General features: G+C 34.6%; 1 protein-coding gene across 3 annotated transcripts; it reads left to right on the forward strand.

Moving 5' to 3' along the window:
- The first annotated feature begins 1,004 nt into the window (after window positions 1–1,004).
- On the forward strand, window positions 1,005–20,395 carry LOC120624282 (annexin B9-like). Of its 3 annotated transcripts, XM_039890732.1 has the most exons (9): window positions 1,005–1,186; window positions 1,416–1,934; window positions 7,388–7,564; window positions 9,512–9,716; window positions 13,269–13,348; window positions 14,072–14,144; window positions 14,788–14,961; window positions 17,218–17,399; window positions 19,189–20,395. In XM_039890732.1, exons 1-9 carry the CDS (start codon window positions 1,172–1,174, stop codon window positions 19,243–19,245), a joined length of 1,482 nt encoding a protein of 493 aa, XP_039746666.1. In that variant the 5' UTR covers window positions 1,005–1,171; the 3' UTR covers window positions 19,246–20,395. The 3 variants fall into 3 exon arrangements, with proteins under 3 accessions (XP_039746666.1, XP_039746669.1, XP_039746667.1); XM_039890735.1 differs by lacking the exon at window positions 1,416–1,934 and having other exon boundaries at window positions 1,006–1,186; XM_039890733.1 differs by lacking the exons at window positions 1,005–1,186; window positions 1,416–1,934 and adding an exon at window positions 5,378–5,608.
- The last annotated feature ends 1,185 nt before the right edge of the window (window positions 20,396–21,580 follow it).

Raw genomic sequence — 21,580 nt, forward strand, 5'->3', positions numbered from 1 at the left:
AAAATAATTACTGTCAACTGCTAAAGTGACTAATCGTTTGTTCGAGAAACACTACTAAAGTGGAGCGTTTTTTATGCTTCAATATTACTCGTATACACGGTTTCTATATGTTTTTAATTCTGTTGTAGGTACCACTACCACTTGATTGATAAAAATGTAAGTTTTACCAAAGAACAAAGAACAAACAAAATTAACTCCCACCTAATAATTATTATGCAATATTATTGTTGTTTGTATTGTTAATACCTAGTGACGAGAATTCACAATCCAGTGAGTAATTCTACAGCCTACGTACAGGTGAGTAAACTGAACACTATGAGGGTTTTCCCGGAAGAAGCAGTGACGTAGGTAATGACGTCATAAATGAGGTCTTTATTGAGTCTTTTATTTTGGCAGCACTGTGGGCGTCCTCTTTTTGTCTGCATATTGGTAATAGGAACTAGGGATTGACGCTTTAAAGTTTTCGATCAAATACCGGTTAATTTTATCTATTATATTCGATTTGTAATCCTTTAAACATTGCTTTAATAAGGCACTATCGTAACGGGTAGATCAGGATATTTTTACATTACAGTCATTTTAAAAATAGGTACCATTATGGAGCCGCAGACCTTATCTAAGCCTGCTAGATACTTTCGTTATTTTGAGATTTTTATAACAATCGATTTAACTAACGAAAAGTATTATTGTAGGCATTAGAAAAAAGTTAGTAATGAGACATAGTCGGGAATATCTTTAGATTTAAGACAATATTATATCCTTACCAGTACCTAGTACTACATATAATCTTCGTTTGCTACTTTACAAAATTCACCACCCACATTGAAAAATAAAATATGTTTTTATTCGATTATACAGCGATTAAATAGGAACAATTTGGGTACAATAAAATATAAAGTTGAATCGAGAAAACGATATTCCTGTACCTACTAGCCGCAACCCTTCATCTTTATCTGTCAAAGTAATGACGTCATCTGATCGTATTTTCTTAACAACTGAACTGACATTTGACACTTCATTTCACAAGCCAAGCAAGCACTTATTTTAGTCTACGAGTCCAGTTATTTTTGTATTATAAGTAATCTTATAAAGTGCCGCAATCATATTGTGCTCAGTTGAGTCATACAATACTAGTGTACTATTTAAAGCTAGAGTGCTAAAGGAAGTAAAAATGAATCCCTACCAAGTAAGTAAAAGTAGTGTTAGCGATTTTTATAGTGAACTCAACCCTGTTTTGTTTATCACAAAATACTACAAAACCGCTAAATAATCGTGTAGTTGATGTGTAAAAGAAGTGTTTAATTCTGTTAATTTTTATGTTGTCGATGTTAATGAGACTTGTATGTTCATTTGTTAACAATAAATGTAATAGGTCACGTAAAGAAAGGTATATCTTATTAAGGCTTTTGTTTAAGGGTCAACCGCGTTACCTACACAATATCGGGTTTAGCAACTCGGCACCGCAGTCATTCGGAAACCCAATGCCAATGCCCGGTCTCCCCAACATGGGTTACCCGGCGCCGCATCCTGGTTACACTAACACTGGATCTGGGTATCCTTCTGCGTATCCCCAAGCAGGAGGGTACCCTAATCAGGGTCAACAGGGATATCCTCAAACACCATCAACCTATCCCAGCCAAGGTTACCCAAGTGCTGCTCAATCTTATTCCCCAGCTCAAGGATACCCAACTGCTCAACAAGGGTATCCTCAAACTCAATCAGGGTATCCTCAAAGCCAATCAGCGTATCCTCAAACTCAATCCTCGTATCCTCAAACTCAATCAGCATACCTCCAATCCCAATCACATCAGCCTTCAGCTGGCTATCCACAACAAGGCTACCAGCAGTCTAATCAGTATCAGGGATATCAATCGTCTGGGCAAAGCAACCAGGCTTACAGTGCATCCTCAAGTCCAGTACATAGTGTGCCAAAGGTAATATTACTGTCTTTTATGAAAATATAACATCGCTTAGGTCATAATTTTATGAAAAACTTGCAGTATTCACTCACACATTGCTGCATCTGCTTAGATGGAAAATAATATTTAGTAAAGCTTCTTTAGCTTATAAGTCCATTGTTTCTCAAAAAATATAGGAACATTCATATAATAAATGAAAATTTTTGATAAAATTTTGTGTCACTAAAATAATATGGAAGCTGAACTTTTATATGTTAAACTGATTTTCTGATTATTTTTATATGTTCAAATAAGATTTATACACAAAGTTGAAGTAAATTTAGTTGGACCTAGATGATGATTGTTATAACAGAATAGGTGTAATATTATTCATTAAATTAATATTAATCTAGCCAACACCACAATTTGCATTTTCAGCATTCAGTAGGATATGAGAGGTTGATAAATAATTAATATTTCCTTGAGTGATTCATACAGTTTTTGAGTATCTGATTGCTGGTTTATGAAATAATAGGAAAATTAATTTCTGGAACTAGGTGGTGGGTACTTATAATAATTCTGACTAGGAGATGTTATAATTTCAAAAGTATTTATAGTTAGTAATTTAAATATTTATCTAAGACTTTATTAAAAGTTATAATTTATTGCCCCTTGTGCTAACCATTTTGTGATAAGCAAAACATTTGTATATTGTAGCAATGCTTTTTATGTGTGCATGCCTCTTTTATTAGGTTTATAGTGATTTCTATCTATTATTTATAAATATATGTACAATAATAGTAAATTTACGCATTGTGTTTAAATTGGAAAAAGTTTGGAAAAGTAAGTTCCAAGCAAGTGATCCTTTACAAAAATGGGTCTTGTTTTTATGAAAGATCTCTTCAAACACATATTTATGTAAATATGTACTGTTTCATACAAATAATATTTCCTCTGATATCTCCCAACCTAACCTTAGATGGTGGGTAGTAAGATGTTTCAATACAACTGTCCACATAGATAGAAGCTTGATAACCATTTTATATTATACCTGAAAATACTGACAATAAGAGTTACTTTTTTCAGAAAATTTTTTGAATTTATATATTTCTAATGCATATAAGTAAAATTAGAACCAGTAGGATATGAATGCGGCATGAGTACTTTACCAACTGAGGTGATCATCACCAATGGCAAAATTAAAAAATAAATAAATATATTACGACAATACACACATTGCTATCTAGCCTCAAAGTAAGCGTAGCTTGTGTTGTGGGTACTAAGAAACTGCTGAATAATATACATAAATACTTTAAAATAGATAAACACCCAGACACTGAAAAAATATGAAAAACACAAAAAACACAAAATTAGGAAACATAATAAATGAGTTGTAAATACAACTTTACCTACAACTAAGCCTTTTATTCTAACATATTAATGGAGTGTTCCTATATCCTAAACTGTGATTCATATGAACAATACAACAACATATAAGTATGTATTCATACATACTTAACAATGATTATATTAAACCAATTGTTTATTTCTTCTTTGAAATACAACTAGGTACTTGTCTCCTTAGTCCTTTAGTTCGAAAACCAAGTTACCAATGTTTATGAATGAGTTTGTAAACATAAAGCATTTAATATTTATGACCTTCGCAGTCCTAGCACTTGTTACCACACACACACAATCCACATATCTACTTAGATATGTGGTATTTTTGTTTGTACAAGTATCAGTGATACATTCAATGAGGATAATGAATCATCTCACTTACTGTTGTTCTATTTTCAACAGATAAGTAGCTTTGTGCCAATTTTTTTTTATTTTGCTCTTTGATTTAAATATCTATGTACATTATTTACTATTCACTAATGAGAAACAAATACAAAAATGATTTGGCTAGACTCAACTCCTTTTTGGAAATTTTTTGTATCATTTCCTTCAATGCCTTTAGTTAAAAACATAGATTAGATGTTATGAGGCAAATATTTATGAAGACTGGAAGAACAAACTAGATTCTTTGCATCAGAAGCAACATAGATATTCCCAACAAGAAAAGGATAATTTTTAGTTAAGTACTTAAATAGTTTGGTTCAGAAACATAACTGTTGAACTCATTTGGTTACTAAATACTTTTTTTTACAAAAGGATAAGGACTTTTCCAATTTGAATAACCCAATGTTTTGTTTAAAAAAACATCTACAGAAAAATGTCTTTTGAGATTGTGGAAGAACAACAATTTAACATAATTATGGCACTTATATAGGTTTCATACCTCCAAACCACATCTTAGTCAGCTTATATTATCTTAGAATGAGAAGCCCCTAAGGTGCCAGTTTTACTAAGGTATAAGATAAATATTTGTAAACAGTACAGTTTTCTATTATTATTAGAGTAAAAGCACATAGCAGTTAGTTAATTTTTATCATCTGGGGAATTTTGGCATATATATTTTTCGTCTCTTGTAATACTCGTATGTGATATGATAATACGTAGCTCTACAAAAGTAAAGTTCAACACTAAACTCACAAGGTTTTTTTTTCCTCTATGTTATTTAACCTACCTGATAGACTGATTCACGTTCATGCGAGATCTTTGCAGGTCGTAAAAAAGAAGGTACTGTTTGGTAAAATTTACCGTACGATATTCGATATTTATTCTTACCGCCTTAATGGTTTTCAAACAGGCCTTGAAAAATTTTCTGAAGTTTTTAAAATTTTGTTTGTCTTTCAATTACCTAGTTACTGCCCTACTTTGAAGGCTTTACTGATTAATCAAAGAATCCATTTAGTTTATAGAAATTTTCGAGGTACAATAACATTTTTAAGACTACTTCTTAATATACTTTGTTAATCTATTATGGTTTTTCCTTTTAACGATTCTTAACTGGTGTAAGTTTTAAAATAGGTTTTTTTCTCAGTAAACACATTAAATAATACACGTTAGTTTTTCCCTATTGAACAAAGCAAACGAAAGGTTATCTACTCGTAGTCAGCTTAAAATATTGTTTAATTAAAAAAGTGAATCTTCGTCGATAAAATACATATTTCGATCGAAATATCATATTGAAATGATTTTTTTTATTAATTGATCATTAAACTATGTTTTATAAATATATTAAAAATTAATATTATATATATATTAAAAAGTAATATTATATTAATAATTCATCTCTCATTCATCCATACATGGAAACATTTCAATAAACTCTACTGACGCTTTAATAAACTTCCTTAATGGCTTAACAATTAAATTTGACATTATAATTTCTATCTCATACAAAATAAGGTATTAACGTATCATAAATTTTTACATACAAGTATTAAGCGCCTGGTGCCATACCTATACGCAGTGACTCTATTCAAGGAACAGTTTACTGCAATTACATTGTTATGCTCACTTCGTCTCACCGAGTACATTTATCACAATAACCAGCGATTCAGTCTTGACTTTGGTCCCCACTAAAATGGGTGTAGTTCGTTCCAAAGTCGTTGCTTTCCCAATATTCCAACTCCAGTAATCCGTGATATGGTGTTTTGTGATGTAAAAGCTTGTGTGTTTGTATTGAGGCGTACGATTCGTCCGTAAAAGTTTCCTTTGGAATAATTAATATGTCCTCGGTAACATCCAATTCGAGTATGCGCAGCGTCTATAGAGCGTCAATTGGCATACGGCGTGGGTTCAAGTCTTATCGCTATACGGTATTTATTTGCCTTTTGATGGATCGATAACTAGTCTTCTTCTTGCTGTATTCCTGCACTATTTGAGGTCTGCACAGCATGTCTTCTTCTTCCACTTTCTTCTATAAGTCAACTCTTTGTATAAGAACATTTTTTTACAAAATCCATCTCTTCTTTGGCATTATTCTTCTGTTCGTCTTCATTTTTCATGATTATCTACCTCCCGAATAATAAGACAATGAAGCCAATTCTGGTATCCACAATTCCTTAAACTGCACTTATTTTGCAAGTGTAAAGGTGGGGCTTTTTTTATAGAAAAGTCCTCAGTCTTCTTTTAAATATGTCAATTTAGTTCAGAGACTTGTGGTATTGGCATTTCATTACCTGATATATTTTTTTTATGTAACACTTATTAATACGTTATATTCACACGCACATTTCGGATATTAGTTTATAAGGCTTTACTATTAATTATCACTAACAAATTATATCTTTACACGATTAAATAAAGGGCGTATCTGTACGGATAGCCATAGTGTTAACATCGCGCATATTTGCATTGTTGCGGTGTCGGTTACAGATTTGACCAACTTACCCAAAATCAATAGTGTAATAATCGCACTCGCAACTTAAAAATGGACGTTTAAACTAACTGGAACTTAGCCGACTTAATTACTGCCACGACCTACACCAAACTATAATATACCCTAGTTTATTTACTACTTTACTGTTCGGGAATCGCGGTGCTGCCTGTACACATATTATCTGGTCTTAAAATTTTGATAGCGAAGTCTACAGCGGGCATTTTCCTTCAGTTTCGCCTTTGCTTAGAGCCTCAGAAACATCCCTTTATAATGTTAGAGAACCTACGAAATGTTTTTATCTTGCATAAAGAATACTTATTGAGAAGCGTTTATTCCACCTGCTCAGATAAAACGATACGAACAATATAAATCATAATCAATACGAACTGACATCAGAACTTTTTGCTTAGAGGCATGAGTTTGGTACGAGAGATTCGACAAGCTTTGTACTCTATTTTTACTGCAATATTTCATATATAAAAGTAAAAGGTTGGCGTACTCTGACCATTGATATATTTTTACCAAGTTATCATATCCAAATACATATTTGTTGATTTTATTTACAGTACTTGAACGCACCTTTAATATCGTATTTTGATTGATGATATGTTATCTTATCTAAAGACACGTAGTTTTACACATAAGTTATGTGTTTGTTTACTGTATGTCACATATCAAAACAAGCTACTGATAGTATCTTTACTTTGTAGTATATTTTACAAAACATTATGTGTATTGTGTAGTGAAACCATACTAACGCTTATGTAAAATACTGCATGCTTTCTAATTTGTAAAATTGAGTTTAACAAAATAACTTTTAAAACAATGCTAATTTGACCTGTTTATAGAGTTGACACATAAACTAAGTTTATAAAACATTTTTGATCTCGCGCGATATTGTTTCTCTTAAACTAGATCTGTATGGTTAAACTAAACAGACATGTCAGAAAATAGTGCTCTTATTTTCCAGAGTATATAGTGCGAAACAGACAGCATTACTTACATTACATATGCCATTTTAGTTTACTTTGAGGAGTTGAGATTGCAATGGGTCCCAGCTCACAGCCCATAAACGCTTTAAGGGTAACAAAGAGGCTCAGAAGCTAAACTAGGCACCACGATAAGAATCAAAACCAGTCCTTTCTATTCCGAGCTGCATGCAGAAATATTATAATTCTGTGCCAGTCAGGAAGTAATGATTCCCTTGGTTTCGCAGTCAAAGCCAACGGTAGTACCCGTGAACCCCTTCGACCCCCGGGAAGATGCAGCGGTCCTACGCAAGGCGATGAAAGGATTCGGAACGGACGAGAAGGCGATAATCCAAGTCTTGACTCGCCGGAGTAACGAGCAACGTTTGCGGATAGCTTTCGAGTTCAAGACTCTATATGGAAAGGTGAGTAGATCTTTAAATTTAGAACAAAACCCACAGAGCACAGTATTGTTAACTGACTTACAAAAAAGAAAGAGGTTCTCAGTTCGTAAATAGTCGTAAATAGTGCTTAGTATAGGAGTTGCAAGCTCGCAATCGTGGAGTCGTTACAGAGTATCGGATCACTTTAACGTAAAAATCAAAATGAACCTAATTACCTTTGTTTTAGAGTCGAAAATTCTGTATTTTAATTGTTTATTGAAATCGTTGTGGTACAGAGTTTGCAACTCTAAATCGATTTTTATAACGTCCATTTTACATGGTCGCTATAGTATAGTTAACTTACCCGTTAACTTTTAACTGAGTGCGAATGTCTGGTAATGAGATGTTATAGGATATCTGCTATAGCTAACATGCACCGAGTTAGGTATCGTTAATTCGGACTCAATGAGTTGATTGAATTATGGTAATTAGGATCTGATAATTAAGCCAACATTAGAATGCTTATCTCTATAAACGTTTTAAAGTGACAATTATCAATAAAGAATAATTGCTTTCTTTAGCGTACAGCTAGGTTGTTACGCATTAGGGAATATATTGTTGAAGTCTATATGAGGCGCTTTATTTTTTTTTAGGAGAAAAATTGTTTTAGAACTATTTATTTATTATCTTTATCGCGTGCGTAGTCCTTTAGTATTTCAATTCCATTAAGTAAATTGATCCCTACGGCGCGGCTCGGCGTCGGCTACACCCTTCCCAAGTGATATCACTTTATAACTTACGTAGGTAATATGAAAAATAATACCTAGATGAAAAATATTACTTACCGTAAATATTGTAATATTACTGGGTGTAATTTTGGTAGCTGCCAGTGAGACGTTAAACTGCTTGAGGCGAATTCTCATTTGTCGATACATAGCATAGCTGGGAGTCCCGATGTGAGGCTTACGACTAGTGACATAAGACGGTTTATACACAAAATATTATATGCCGTGTGGTGACGGTAGTTCAGAATACAGTTGCCATCACTCTATCTCTTCTTACGGGTGTCGTACGAGGCGACTAAGGCAATATAACTGAGAACGGACAGCAGCGTCTTGGGTGCTATTACTATTCAATCTACCGCGATCAGCAACCCAGCGTGGTGATTATGGATAAAACCTCCCGTTTGGAGAGGCCTTTAGTCCAGCAGGAATGTTGTGGGCTGTTGATGATGATACACAATATATAAGTAGGTATAAATAATAAATAAATATACTACGATAATACACACATCGCCATCTAGTCCCAAAGTAAGCGTAGCTTGTGTTATGGGTACTAAGATGACTGATGAATAATTATATGAATAATATACGTAAATACTTATAATATATATACATAGGTAACATTGTTTATACTATTAACGAGATAACGGGTTTATTAGTCGTATATTTTTCATGTTCTTTTCATACGTTTTAGACGTCTCCCACAGAACACCATAAAAATGTTTTTGAAAATACGCCTAATATTTGTTTCTTAAATTCAACGGGTACATACCACGTGCATTGCATGGATATCGATGCAACTGGGTAAACATTATCGACAAATCCAAAATATTATCGTGGTATGTACCCTTCGAACTATATTTAAGATTTTTATTAACCACGAAAATCTTAGTTTAAAATCTTTAATATTTATTGACGAATAAAAATGGCATTTTCAAACCTCCCTAATATCGAATAAATTTCCTATCGACCAATAAAAATGCGTGCTACCGAGATAGAAAAACAGTGTCTAAGGAGACAGCGTGGATGTTAAACTGCATTTAATTATTTGTTTTTAACTGGTTTGCTCTTGACGTCTATAATTTCTGGTCAATATACATCTACGGGGTTGGTAAGTTGCCAAGTAAAATTGCCGTTTACTCTTGTTCAAGACAGGTACAGTTTAAGTTAAACGTGAGAGATTTTAAGAACTTTTTTTTTTCATCAGGATCTCATATCGGATCTCAAGAGCGAAACCACTGGCAAGTTTGAAGATTTAATAGTGGCTTTAATGACGCCACTGCCACAGTTCTACGCGAAGGAGCTTCATGATGCCACCGCGGGGATCGGTACCGATGAAGACGTGCTCATTGAAGTCATGTGCACGATGTCCAACCATGAAATCCATGTGATCAAACAAGCGTATACTGCAAGTAAGTATTAATCTCTCCCACTAACTCTCTCTCAAATCTTGTTTTTTCTGTTTTGAATAAAATAAGAAATAAATAAAAAAACGTACCGGCACGTAAAAGAACTTTGCAATTTATATCGGATATAGATTATTTATTTTAATAATTACTTGACGCGCGTGACTTGACATAATATAATAGCTCAAGCACAGAGACGCACAGACAACAACATCCAACATTTATTTGTATTGTTGGTCCGATACTTTGGTATTTATTTGTGGAAATTTATTTGTGAGAATAGCGAGCAAACTACGTCAGTCAGCTTGTTTCCATAAAACAGTTGCTTATTATTTATTTTGCTGTGTCGACCTTGCTACCGCTGCGGTGAGCGCTTTGTAGGAAGTCCCGGGTTCGGTCGCCAGCAAGAGCATAGGGATTTATAATTTCTGAATTGTTTTTGGTATGGTCTTTGATATGGCTTGTTTCAACATCGCTGACAAAGACATAGCGCAAAGAGACTTAGCGTTCCGGTACGATGCCGCGCAGGAAACGATTAGGGGTAGGTTTCCCATAACCGGTCTACCCCTTATAGAATAGCCTGCTACCATTATACACTGCATCATCATTTACCACCAGGCTTGTTTGCGACAAGACTTGTAACAATCATAATAAAACTCTTAATAACACCAAAAAATCAAAAGACAGATGTGATCTCTTCCAGGCAACCATTGAAGGTGAAATTGATAAGTAGTAAAATAATTTTAATGTTTTGGTAAAAATACCTTTGCATTTTTATACCATTCGGAAACGAAAATCGTTTGAACTGTGGCAACATTACGTGGTTATGAATTGAAAGTGGAAGAATGAACTAAATAAGTAAAGGATACAAGCAATTCTGAACTCCAACGATATGCCCTATTGTTAGTTATTACCGTGAATCTACACATTCTTGGATTGTGCAAAACATCCTTGAGTTGAAATGAGACGTTTCCTTCACAATTGCTAATGATCCTTACTTTAGGATTGCTGGTATTAAGTCTGAACTGCACGAAAATTACGACTGTTTCCTTGATCATAGACCTAACTTCATTTTTGCCCGGAGGTGAAATCTCCTTCTCAAACAGACGAACGAACTGGCTGAATCCCATCCCCCTCCATATACAACGTGTAACAGAATTCATAGTCAAGGATGCATAAATATATTTCTTAAAAACATCAAATCAAAAGAAGCATATTTACTTTTCCATACAAATGAATTGAAAATTTTCTAAGTGTTTATTTTTGACAACCCTATTGCAGATAAAAGACCGACACGAGCATAGTATGCTGCGCGACGCGTACCTAATAAAGTGACAGGAGTCACATGATTTTAATTTTGCATGTGATGTTAGGGCTGTATCTGATTTCTTTCCTTAAAAACGATCGCAGTGGTTTACTCAAAAACTAATAGGGTTTCGGTTTCACATATAAGCCTCAGAGACAGTACATACTATACCTCTAAAGCCTGTGAATTATTATTTCGATTTTCATTTACACGTTGTATACACTAACATACTACTGAACATTGCAATAAAATAATGCCAATAAAAAAAATGTTAATTGCAACAGCAACAGCAGCACACAGAAATAGAGTCCGGTCACGTCTCGATCGAGTGAATTATACACTTAAACCTTCCTCATTGAGAACTCTGTTATTTGTGAAAAAACATAAAAAATAAATAAATATACTACGACAATACACACACCGCCATCTAGCCCCAAAGTAAGCGTAGCTTGTGTTATGGGTACTAAGACGACTGATGAATATTTTAATGAATAATATACATAAATACTTAGAATATGTAACATATAAACACCCAGACACTGACAAACATTCATGAATGAATGAATGAATGAATACACTTTTATTGTACACCAAAGAAAAAAAGTAGTTACAGAGTTATAAATACATATCAAGACAGTACAATTTGGTGGCCATTTATGATCCTCACACAAACAGTTTCCAGTTGTGGGAATCGAATTCTCGGCCTTGGGCTCAGAAAGCAGGGTTGCTGCAAACTTCGCCAATCGGCCGTCATACAAAAATCCGATAGGGAGTTTCTTAGTTAAAACCAGACCGGAAAACGTGGCGGGAAATTTGTTTTAAATTATGCAGTGATAGCGATTTCATTAGCAGATTCTGCTTTAGAAGCTCGTAAATATTCGGTTATCACAAGATATCGTTCATATTCCTAAAATGTACTGTTGGCTTCGATAAACAAGTCATCGTCATAATGATTTCCTGCATATATAACTACAATTCCAAGCATGACTCATCTATAATATGTTGTGAAAGAGGATAACCGTAGATGGAATTGGCCCGATGCCAAATGGCTAGCAAATAACTTATGCTTTTGTAGTTGTTGGTAATTTTTACAACCTTTTTTTCTGTTATTTTACTTGTAACTTCCATGTTAAAGATTTTTTTTCTTATCTCTTATAATTGTATTATTGTTTTCGTTTCTTTTGAGTTAAACTAATTTTTCTTAGTTCAAAGTAATAAGGATCTTTTTATACTATTTTTTTTCTTTCATTTTAATTTTTTCACACTTCATCTTCTTCTTTATTTTCCTTATCCCATGCTATGTGAAGCTGTCAGCTGTCATCTCTTCATCCACTACTTTAACAAACATATCCTCAATCACACAAACCATCCACACTATTTATTTTACCACCCTTTTGTTATTAGCTTTATTTTCAAAGTGTTGGATAACACCAAAATCTTAGCTAGCAGACTGTTTCAGCTATGTCGCTAACTTTGGTATTCAAAAGTATTGCCACGTCTATGAAATATTACTATTTCATATTTCTTTTCAAGTGGCAGTGTGAAGTGGAAATATTGCTATTTCATGGAGGTAGTAATTATTGTGACCACCACTATATTTACCGCGTAATACCTACCATAGGAAGCTGTGATAACCCAGTGGGTAGGAGCTCGACTTTACTTTCGGGGGCCGAGTTCGAATCCCAGAATTCGAATGCACCTCTAACTTTTCTAATTTATGTGCGTTTTAAGTTATTAAAATATCACTTGCTTCAACGGTGAAGGAAAACATCTTGAGAAAACCCGAGAGTTCTCAATTTGAAATTACGGCCTTAACCCATTCTCATTGTGGGAGGAGACCTGTAGCCTGTAGCGGGCTGGTAATGGGTTGATAAGATGAGGACCTACCATTGATCTACGATATATTTTTCGCATTTGTTGGGGGAGGCCCAGCAATGGATGATCTATAAAAAAACCTACCTAAGTAGTTTTAATATTTTTTAATAAATAAATTAATAATATTGTTCGCATTAAAAAAACCAAAATTAGAAAAATATCTTTTAATAAAACAATTGAAAAGAATTGAATTCATCAGAAATACTGAAGTCTGACTATCGGCTAATATAAAACAGGTGCATGTAGACATTCATTTCTTTTTTTAAATGCATTTGAACTTTGAAAAGTTCTTTATTTTTATCGTCAAAGTTCACCGTTGTGTGGTGTAGGTATTGTGTGTGTACCTATGCGAATTTCAATGAATATTTTATTTTCAGTGTACGGAACCCTTCTTGAAGATGAATTGCGTGGTGACACGTCAGGAAACTTCAAGAGGCTGATGACTTCACTGAGCATGGTAATTGTATTTTGAATATTAGTTGTCCTTTTTACTTTGTAGTTATAAAATAGATTATTGTATCGTGCCTTATATGAAGATAGAAAGAGAGAATGAAAATATCTTTATAATCATTAACTATGCCACCCATTAGGTACGCAACATGGAGAGTTTAGGCAGCAGCGTGTATGCAGTTCATATAGCCATACAAGCACTGCCTATCCTTAAAATTTTTGTACGATGTAAAAGGATTCAGATGTTTTTAATGAAAATTTCCTACCTTGTTAATTGTGCCGCTTGATTTTACTTCTACAGTGTGTTGACCCTCCGCATTAGATATTTGCTTAAAAATAATTAACTTAACTCTTCACCTTCATAATAATTAAGGTGAAGTTTGTTTGAATGCTCTTAAATCTGAAACTACCAGTCTAATTGGAAAAATCATTTTTGAATGTAATAGTCATCATCAGATATTTGTTATACATCTAGTGATAGGAAGCTTGCCAGTGGTGGTGGTGGAGAAAACAAAGTCGATGCGATGCGGTGGGTCGAGGTAAATTGTGTAAAATAGCGGATTCAAGTCTGTATGGTAAAAACTCCTCCCATATTATAATGGGACGAAAACGGACGTGGATTCGCTGGTCAAAAATATTATTAATTTATTTAGAAACTATGAATAAAGTGTCGTATATAATTAAAGATTATTTGCCAATTATATCTTTAATTAATGATTTGAAATTACAGGGCAACCGATCTGAAGATTTCCACGTCGATCAAAACCGTGCCAGAGAAGACGCTAGGAGCTTATTGCAAGCAGGTACGTATCTTTGTTTTATTATTTTATAGCTCTATAAGTATAATTACCTGACGAGTGCAACTTCGTTGCACCAAATCGGTTATTACTGGAAAACACGAATAAAATGACATTTTCTAAAAATGAATCCTAGCTAGATCCTAGCAGAATCCCCTGTATACTAAATTTCATGAAAATCGTTGGAGCCGATACCGAAATTCCAATTATATATAAAAGAATTGCTCGTTTAAAGAAATAAGATATGAAAGATGATTTTCTCAAATTAAGAAAACTACCGAATCGAAGTATTAAAGGGAGGGTTGGCTGCAATATCAACTAATGTTATGATGCAGTCTAAGATGGTAGCGGGCTAACCTGTTAAGTAACCTGGGAAGTATGCAAGTATTAAACACATACCCCTAATTCGTTTCCACGCAACCATCGTACCGGAATTTTGAATCGCTTAGCGACAACTCTTTGTGGGTAGGGTGGTAACTAGCCACGGCGGAAGCCTCCCACCAGAGAGTAGAGCTAGTTGAGCTCTATGCCAAAACTCAAGTCGATTGGTTGCATAGTTATGTAGAAGAGGAAGAACAAACAAACAAACAAACTTTCGGATTTATAATATAAGTACATACGTCGTTTACACCAGATATTTATTTTCCAGGCGAACTGCGTCTCGGCACCGACGAATCGATCTTCAACGCGGTGCTTTGCTCACGTTCGTTCCCGCAGTTGGCAGCCATCTTCCAGGAATACCAGTTCCTAACCGGCCATGACATCGACGATGCCATCAAGTCAGAGTTCTCCGGTGACCTCGAAAAGGCTCTGCGGGCTATCGGTAAGCGAATTACGTCTGATTGGCGCAGTGGGCAGCAACCTTGCTTTCCTAGTCCGAGCTTGTGGGTTCGAGTCCCACAACTGGAAAATGTTTGTTCGATGACCATGAATGTTTTTCAGTGTCTGATTTTCTAACTATATATTATATAAGTATTTATGTATGTTATTCATAAAAAAAAAACAATCAGTCATCTTGGTGCCCATAACACAAGCTACGCTAAGGCTGTGACCCCAGTAGGCAAACTGTTAGCGGCCAACTGAGTTTGCGGCGTATCGGTTTAGTACGCACTTCCATATTTGAAATGGTTTGTCCATAGTTAGCTAGTTTTTCGCTCACTTTACGCAGTTTTCGGCGTTACGTGCGCCGACTGTCTCAGTTAGTGGCCGACTTACAGCAGGACCTATTGCAGTCGGCGGCGGCGATATGATTGTTCGCCGGGCGTAGTGAGTCCATTTGCCGCAAACTGTTCATGCGGACAGTTGGAACGAAGCTATCGACGTGTTCGGACGTGTTTTTTTTGATACCAATTACTTCAAAAATATCCATCGTGACCAAACACAACCATTCCCTTTGTACAACAATAGTAAAGTGAAAATTCCTAAATAAGCGGCTAATTCATAACAGTTTGCTTGCTACGCACGAAAATTGATCTGAGTTTGCAGCTAGCTCGAATTATTTCAGTTCGTCACTTTACGGCTAACTTAGTCGGCCACTAACAGTTTGCGTACTGGGGACACAGTCTTACTTTGGGGCTAGATGGCTATGTGTGTATTGTCGTAGTATATTTATTTATTTACTAGCGTACCCAGCCCGCTTCGCCGGGATAGATTTTGCTTCATTTTATTTAAACAATAAACTTATATCATAAAATTTTTACTTTAAGTCTCATAATATATTAAATCATTTATTTCTCTCCGTATTCATTCTCTTCTATTTTCTTCTCGAGCGGGTGAAGATCATTATCTACACCCATGTACACCCAACAATAGAATATCATTATAGTAAATAAAAGCTGTATTTGACAGTTCAAAAATAGGAGTGCTCCGATCGTCACCAAACTTTACAGGATTACTCGCCAGGTCAATCCGGAGATTCCCTGAAAGTTTCATTGAATTCGATCCAGCCGTTTCGGAGCCTATACGGAACATACCCACACACTTTCTCTTTTATATATAAAGATAGATATATTGAACTGCTATAGTACACTGTACTAGGTGTTGCGCTAACTGAACCATTAGTAATAATAAAAAAACAATGTTCCCGCAGAAAAATAATCGTTTTTTTGAAATTCCATTACAAGTTAGCCCTTGGCTGCAATATCAACTAGTAGTAAGTTAAGATGCAGTCTGAGATGGTAGCGGGCTAACCTGTTAGGTAGTATGCCAGTTATATTAAATCCATACCCCTAATCTGTTTTCCGAAACGCTGAATAGCTTAGCGGCAACTCTTTGTCGGTAGGGTGGCAACTAGTCACGGCGGAAGCCTCCCACCAAGCCAGACCAGAGTAAATTCAGAAATAATAAATTCCCAAATTGGACCTGCCGAGTTCTCCAACTTAAAACCGCTGCGCGGAGGTCGTCAAAATCGACCATTTTGTATCTGTCTTAAGATCTTTATCAATAATTTCGCCATGATCGGTTGAGCTGGGAAGCTGTGGTTAGGTAACAAAGCATACGTTACCGAAGTGCTATTGCGATTGCGATAATAACATAGGCTACTTTTTATCCCAGGCAAACAAACGGTTCCCACAAGATTTGTAAAAAAACGCAATAGATATCTGAGTATGCCTTTTCATAGAACTAAGTTCCCTATGAGCACTCGTTTACAGTGCAAGCCATAGAGCTGTGGAATGCGCTCCCAATCGACATAAGGCAGTCTAAGTCACTTTATAAATGTTATTAATTAATGTATTTATGATATGTGAAAGTATATATTAGTTTATTTTTATTTAATTTTTTGTATATTATGTATTATTTTATTTGTGTAATCTAGTTCAAGTATTAGTATGTAGATATTAGTATGTATTTTTTTTTTGCAGTATTTTATCCTATTGTTTTCCTTATCCTATGGTTGCCTGGAAGAGACCGCTACGAAGCGATAAGGCCGCCTTTTGTGTACTGCTTCTGTCTGTTTTTTTTTTATTCTTCTTCTGTATTTTTATTTGTGTGCAAATAAAGAATATAAAAAAAAATGGACGCGGGCACCAGCTTTTAATTAGTATAAAATAGTGATGATTGTAAAAAAAAATTCTTCCAGTGAAAGTGGTACGCAACAAGCCGCTATTCTTCGCGGAACGTCTCCACAAGTCGATGAAGGGGCTGGGCACCAACGACCGCCAGCTAATCCGCATCATGGTGACAAGATGCGAGGTGGATCTCGGAGACATCGCGGACATGTTCCAGTCCAAATTCGGAGAGTCGCTGCAGAGCTGGATTGAGGTATGGATTTATAAAAAATAAATAAAATTCATTTATTTCGACCGACTTGGACCATAAATGGTTAGTAAAATACGAATTCAAATTCAAAATTCAAATTCAAATTCATTTATTTCAAGTAGGCCTACTTTATAAGCACTTTTGAAACTTCAAGTATGTATGTTTGTAGTGACTACCACCGGTTCGGAAAGCAGATTCTACCGAGAAGAGCCGGCGAGAAACTCAGTAGTTGCTCTTTTCCAACATCAACATTTACAATCATTTTTCTATCTTGCGGGAGATGAGAGCGAGGCTGGCTGCTTCCAATCTACCTTGTTATTGAGGAATTCATCAAATGTATGGTACTAACCTACTAAATCTCGCTGTACTAAATGCGTTTTTACACATTTTTTAAATGTATGCATTGGTAGGTCAAGAATTTTCTTAGGAATCATGTTGTAAAAGCGTATACTCAACCCTACAAAGGAGTTCTCCACCTTTCGCAGACGATATGCAGATATCACTAATTTATGTCCGTTTCTGGTTAGTCGATTGTCAATTCCAGCTTTTTGTATATTATAATAGATATATTGCGAACAAAGTTGACTGTTAGTAAACTTAGCCTAAGGAAATAGTTTATATAAAACCCTTCGAGCATGCCCGATTGGAAAACACGTGTACCATGCAGCAATGGCACAGGTACTGACAATCAGTCCTGCCAGCAAGTACCCTCAGAAGGCTGCTGGAACTAGCCAGAACCCTGCGCACCAAGGATATACACCGTTTTCGCATGACCTGATTTTTATAAACCTAGAGCAAAGACTCCAGAAATGCTTTGATAGCCTAGTGATTAGGATTCCTTGCGTTTCGGAGATCCCAGTTTGAGCCCCGGAACGCACTTCTAGCTATTCGAAGTTATGTGCGTTTTAAGCAATTGAACATTAAGATAGTTTTAATTGTAATCGAAAACATCGCACTTTGTCTGCCTGGCGGATGAGGGGCCTAAACCCTTCTCATTTCGAGAGGAGAATCGTGCTCCGTAGTGGACCAGTAACAATGAAAGCAAAGACCACTTTTTATGGCAAGAGACAGCAGTTAAAATAATAAATTTTATCTTTACCCAAAGTAAATTACGATTTAGTAACTTTATTTACTTAATTTTAAGATCTTTTGTTTTTTTTATGTTCTCATTGATGTTTTTGTGCAGCGTGTTAAGAGATTGCATCAAAGGGGTTCTTCCGGGTCGATAACGAAATATTGAAATTGTATGTTATAAACTTCAGGAACCCATTATTTTAGCAGCCGGATTGTATTTACGTTTAAGAATACTTACTTTACTTGTCGAGAGACGACGAAATGGTCAAGTTTAGAGAAATTCCGAAAAGTTTCATATCCAAAAAGGATGCAAAGTCGCAAAATTAAAGTATGCGAAGTTTCGTCAAGATTGGGTATAAAGGGCATTGCATGTTACTGATACTATAAAAACCCGGGAAAACGAATGGTTTTGAAGGTATTTTTTTTAAAAACCTCAGCGAACGCGGACGTAGTCGCGGGCTACAGCTATTATATCATAAATGTGAAAGTTTGTCTGTTTGTTTGTTACCAATGTCGATCCAGGCGTTAAGCCGATCTGGATAAAATTTGGCACACATGAAGTGTGCATCCTGGAAACGGCTATAGGCTTTCTATCCCGAAAAACTAAGGACCCTTTGAGAGTTTTAAAATCCAAAATATACGCGGACGAAGCTACGAGCAATTTTATAAAGTGTCTTGTTGTCAAATTTCTTCAATTTAATCTCTCTTTTCTTTTCAGGGCGATTGTTCCGGTCACTACAAAAAATGTCTACTGGGTCTTCTGGGCCTGTATTAGGCGTGACGTCAAAATATTCTTTTCAATGAATATACTCTCCATCAGTGTCAGTGGTACAACATGAATATCTCAATGGAATGTATTTTTACTATGTTCTACTTTATTCTTAAATTTTAAGAGGTTTATGTCTATCGTTATAACTAAGTGTAACCAATAACATATGTGTCCCTAGTACAAGTTGTCTATAGTTTTTGAAAATAAAATGAAATTTAGCCAGCGCCACTAGCTGGTCTTGTGGAGAACTTTGTGGAGTCAATTTATTAGTAAGGTAGGTAACGAAACCTCGTTCTCGAGTATCGATAAAATGTAACGACCGAGAAAAAAGAACCTTATGTGTAATACTTTAAAGGTTAAGTTCGCTAACACTTCAAGCAGTTCGAACGGTTATAAAATTAGAATTATTAATACAGAATATACGACTTTAAAACGAAGAGTGTAAAGTTTACTTTCCTTTGACGCTTTATTTTTCTGTTACTTTGAAACAACTCCGCAATGTATTACTATCGGAATAATACTAAGGGTAAACTGTACTCTAAAACATGGAGCTTAAGGACCATTTTACTTCGACGCTATAATTTGGACACCAATTTTCGAGAAGCACAAACTTGTACTAGATTAGGCTTTAGTATGTTTACGGTAAAGCAAGAAATAGCCATCTAAGTTTTGGAATTACAAGGATATCTGTTCGTAGTGACTCTACCACCGGATAACCTCAAATATATTTTTACATGTAGCTGCGCTTCACTAAAGGTGCACGCACACAAGGTGATTCATAACAGCTCTTAAGTATAGCACAGTAAACGTGTCGTTTAGTTAAGAATCGAATAGTTAGCTTCTTATTCTCATATTATCGTCAATATACACGGTTCCTATAACTATACTTCATATATCTTATTCGAGGATTTCTAAATTTATTGCATGTATGTAAATTAAATCTAACTTAATTGCTTAATATTATCGCATAAATATTACATTAAATATAGTTTGTGTTTATAATAAAACTCAAAATATGGTTTACGATCATTGCTGCAAGCATTGGTGATATAACTGAGCCGTCCTTCTATTCTGCACTCTAATTTTGATTTGTACTATCTATTTAAAATAATAAATAAAAATGTACCGTACCTACCAAGAGTTTGAAACAAAAAAAAACAGTAAAACGTAACGTTTGTTATTTTTTTTTATTTCAAAATGAAGCTGTAAACGTTACTAAATATAAAAACTAATAGTTTAAAAATAAGACCGTGCTAAGTAAACAATGTACTGTTCCCAGTGCCTTTATATTATAATTATATACATTTCGAACAGGTATTTACTATTATACAGTATACACTAAGTATAAATTGTTATATTTGCAAATAAAGACATTTTTAAGTAATTAAAAATCCCTTAATAAATGTTGGCTACCGTAAAAGTCACATTTTATTTATGATTATTTTTTACATAACTAATTAAAATATAGTTCTTAAAAATCGGATTTTTTCTAAATTATGAGTAAAAAATATTATGAAATACACAGCTGTGAAGTAGTTTTAAATCTTAAGTATTAAAATTGTCGGAATATTAAATTTATATTGCGTTGTTCAATATTCGATCAAAGACCTACAAAGCAGCACTCGTCAAAAATATTTCGTGTGAAACTGACGTCTTTAAATTTCTAGGTATAGTAGTTATCAATCCAGTAGAAAATATAGTAGGAAGCTTCAAAAAAGACTAAGTACAATATAAACGTTGTAAACATATTTTTTTTGGCGTAATGTACATACACTCCGATTGCTTCCTTCAACTTACGCACGCAGTTTATCCGAATATTCTTATGAACTCTGTAAGCACCTATAATTTTTGTTTGGTCGCTAATGAAAGAAACTAAAGGTTACATACGCAAGAATAAACATGAAGTTTCTAGCGATAAACACGCATACCTAACTAACAGTTAGGTCCATTAATGAAACGAAACATTTAGAATTTTTATTACTATGAATTTAAATGCATTTATAGCATGTTAAACTAAAGTATTTAAAAAAAAAATATAACCTTGCCTCTTTAAAAGGAAGACTTAAAATAATTAACTGTAATTATATTTTATTATTTTTATGCTGCGATGTTACCCCGCCATAACTAGGAGATCTATACAGATTCCAAATGTGTTATCTTTGGGAAACTTACGGAACTCCTTTACGGAATACTTTAGTTAACAGTATACATTATTAGTAGCTAGCTACCTTACATGATACCCTGGTATTTTTTTTCAATCCTAATTTAAACCCAACGAATATAGTAAACGAAAATACATTAATTCATTCATTTATTGATAAATATAACACTTTTCTTATTT

Source organism: Pararge aegeria, chromosome 6 (assembly GCF_905163445.1).
Source record: "Pararge aegeria chromosome 6, ilParAegt1.1, whole genome shotgun sequence".
In the NCBI taxonomy this organism is placed as follows: Eukaryota; Metazoa; Arthropoda; class Insecta; order Lepidoptera; family Nymphalidae; genus Pararge; species Pararge aegeria.

Bases quoted from the DNA above. Each gene is read 5' to 3' on its own strand.
- LOC120624282 (XM_039890732.1), top strand. The intron at 9,717-13,268 runs GTAAGTATTAAT...TTTTATTTTCAG, and splicing joins CAAACAAGCGTATACTGCAA to TGTACGGAACCCTTCTTGAA. The intron at 14,145-14,787 runs GTACGTATCTTT...TTTATTTTCCAG, and splicing joins TAGGAGCTTATTGCAAGCAG to GCGAACTGCGTCTCGGCACC.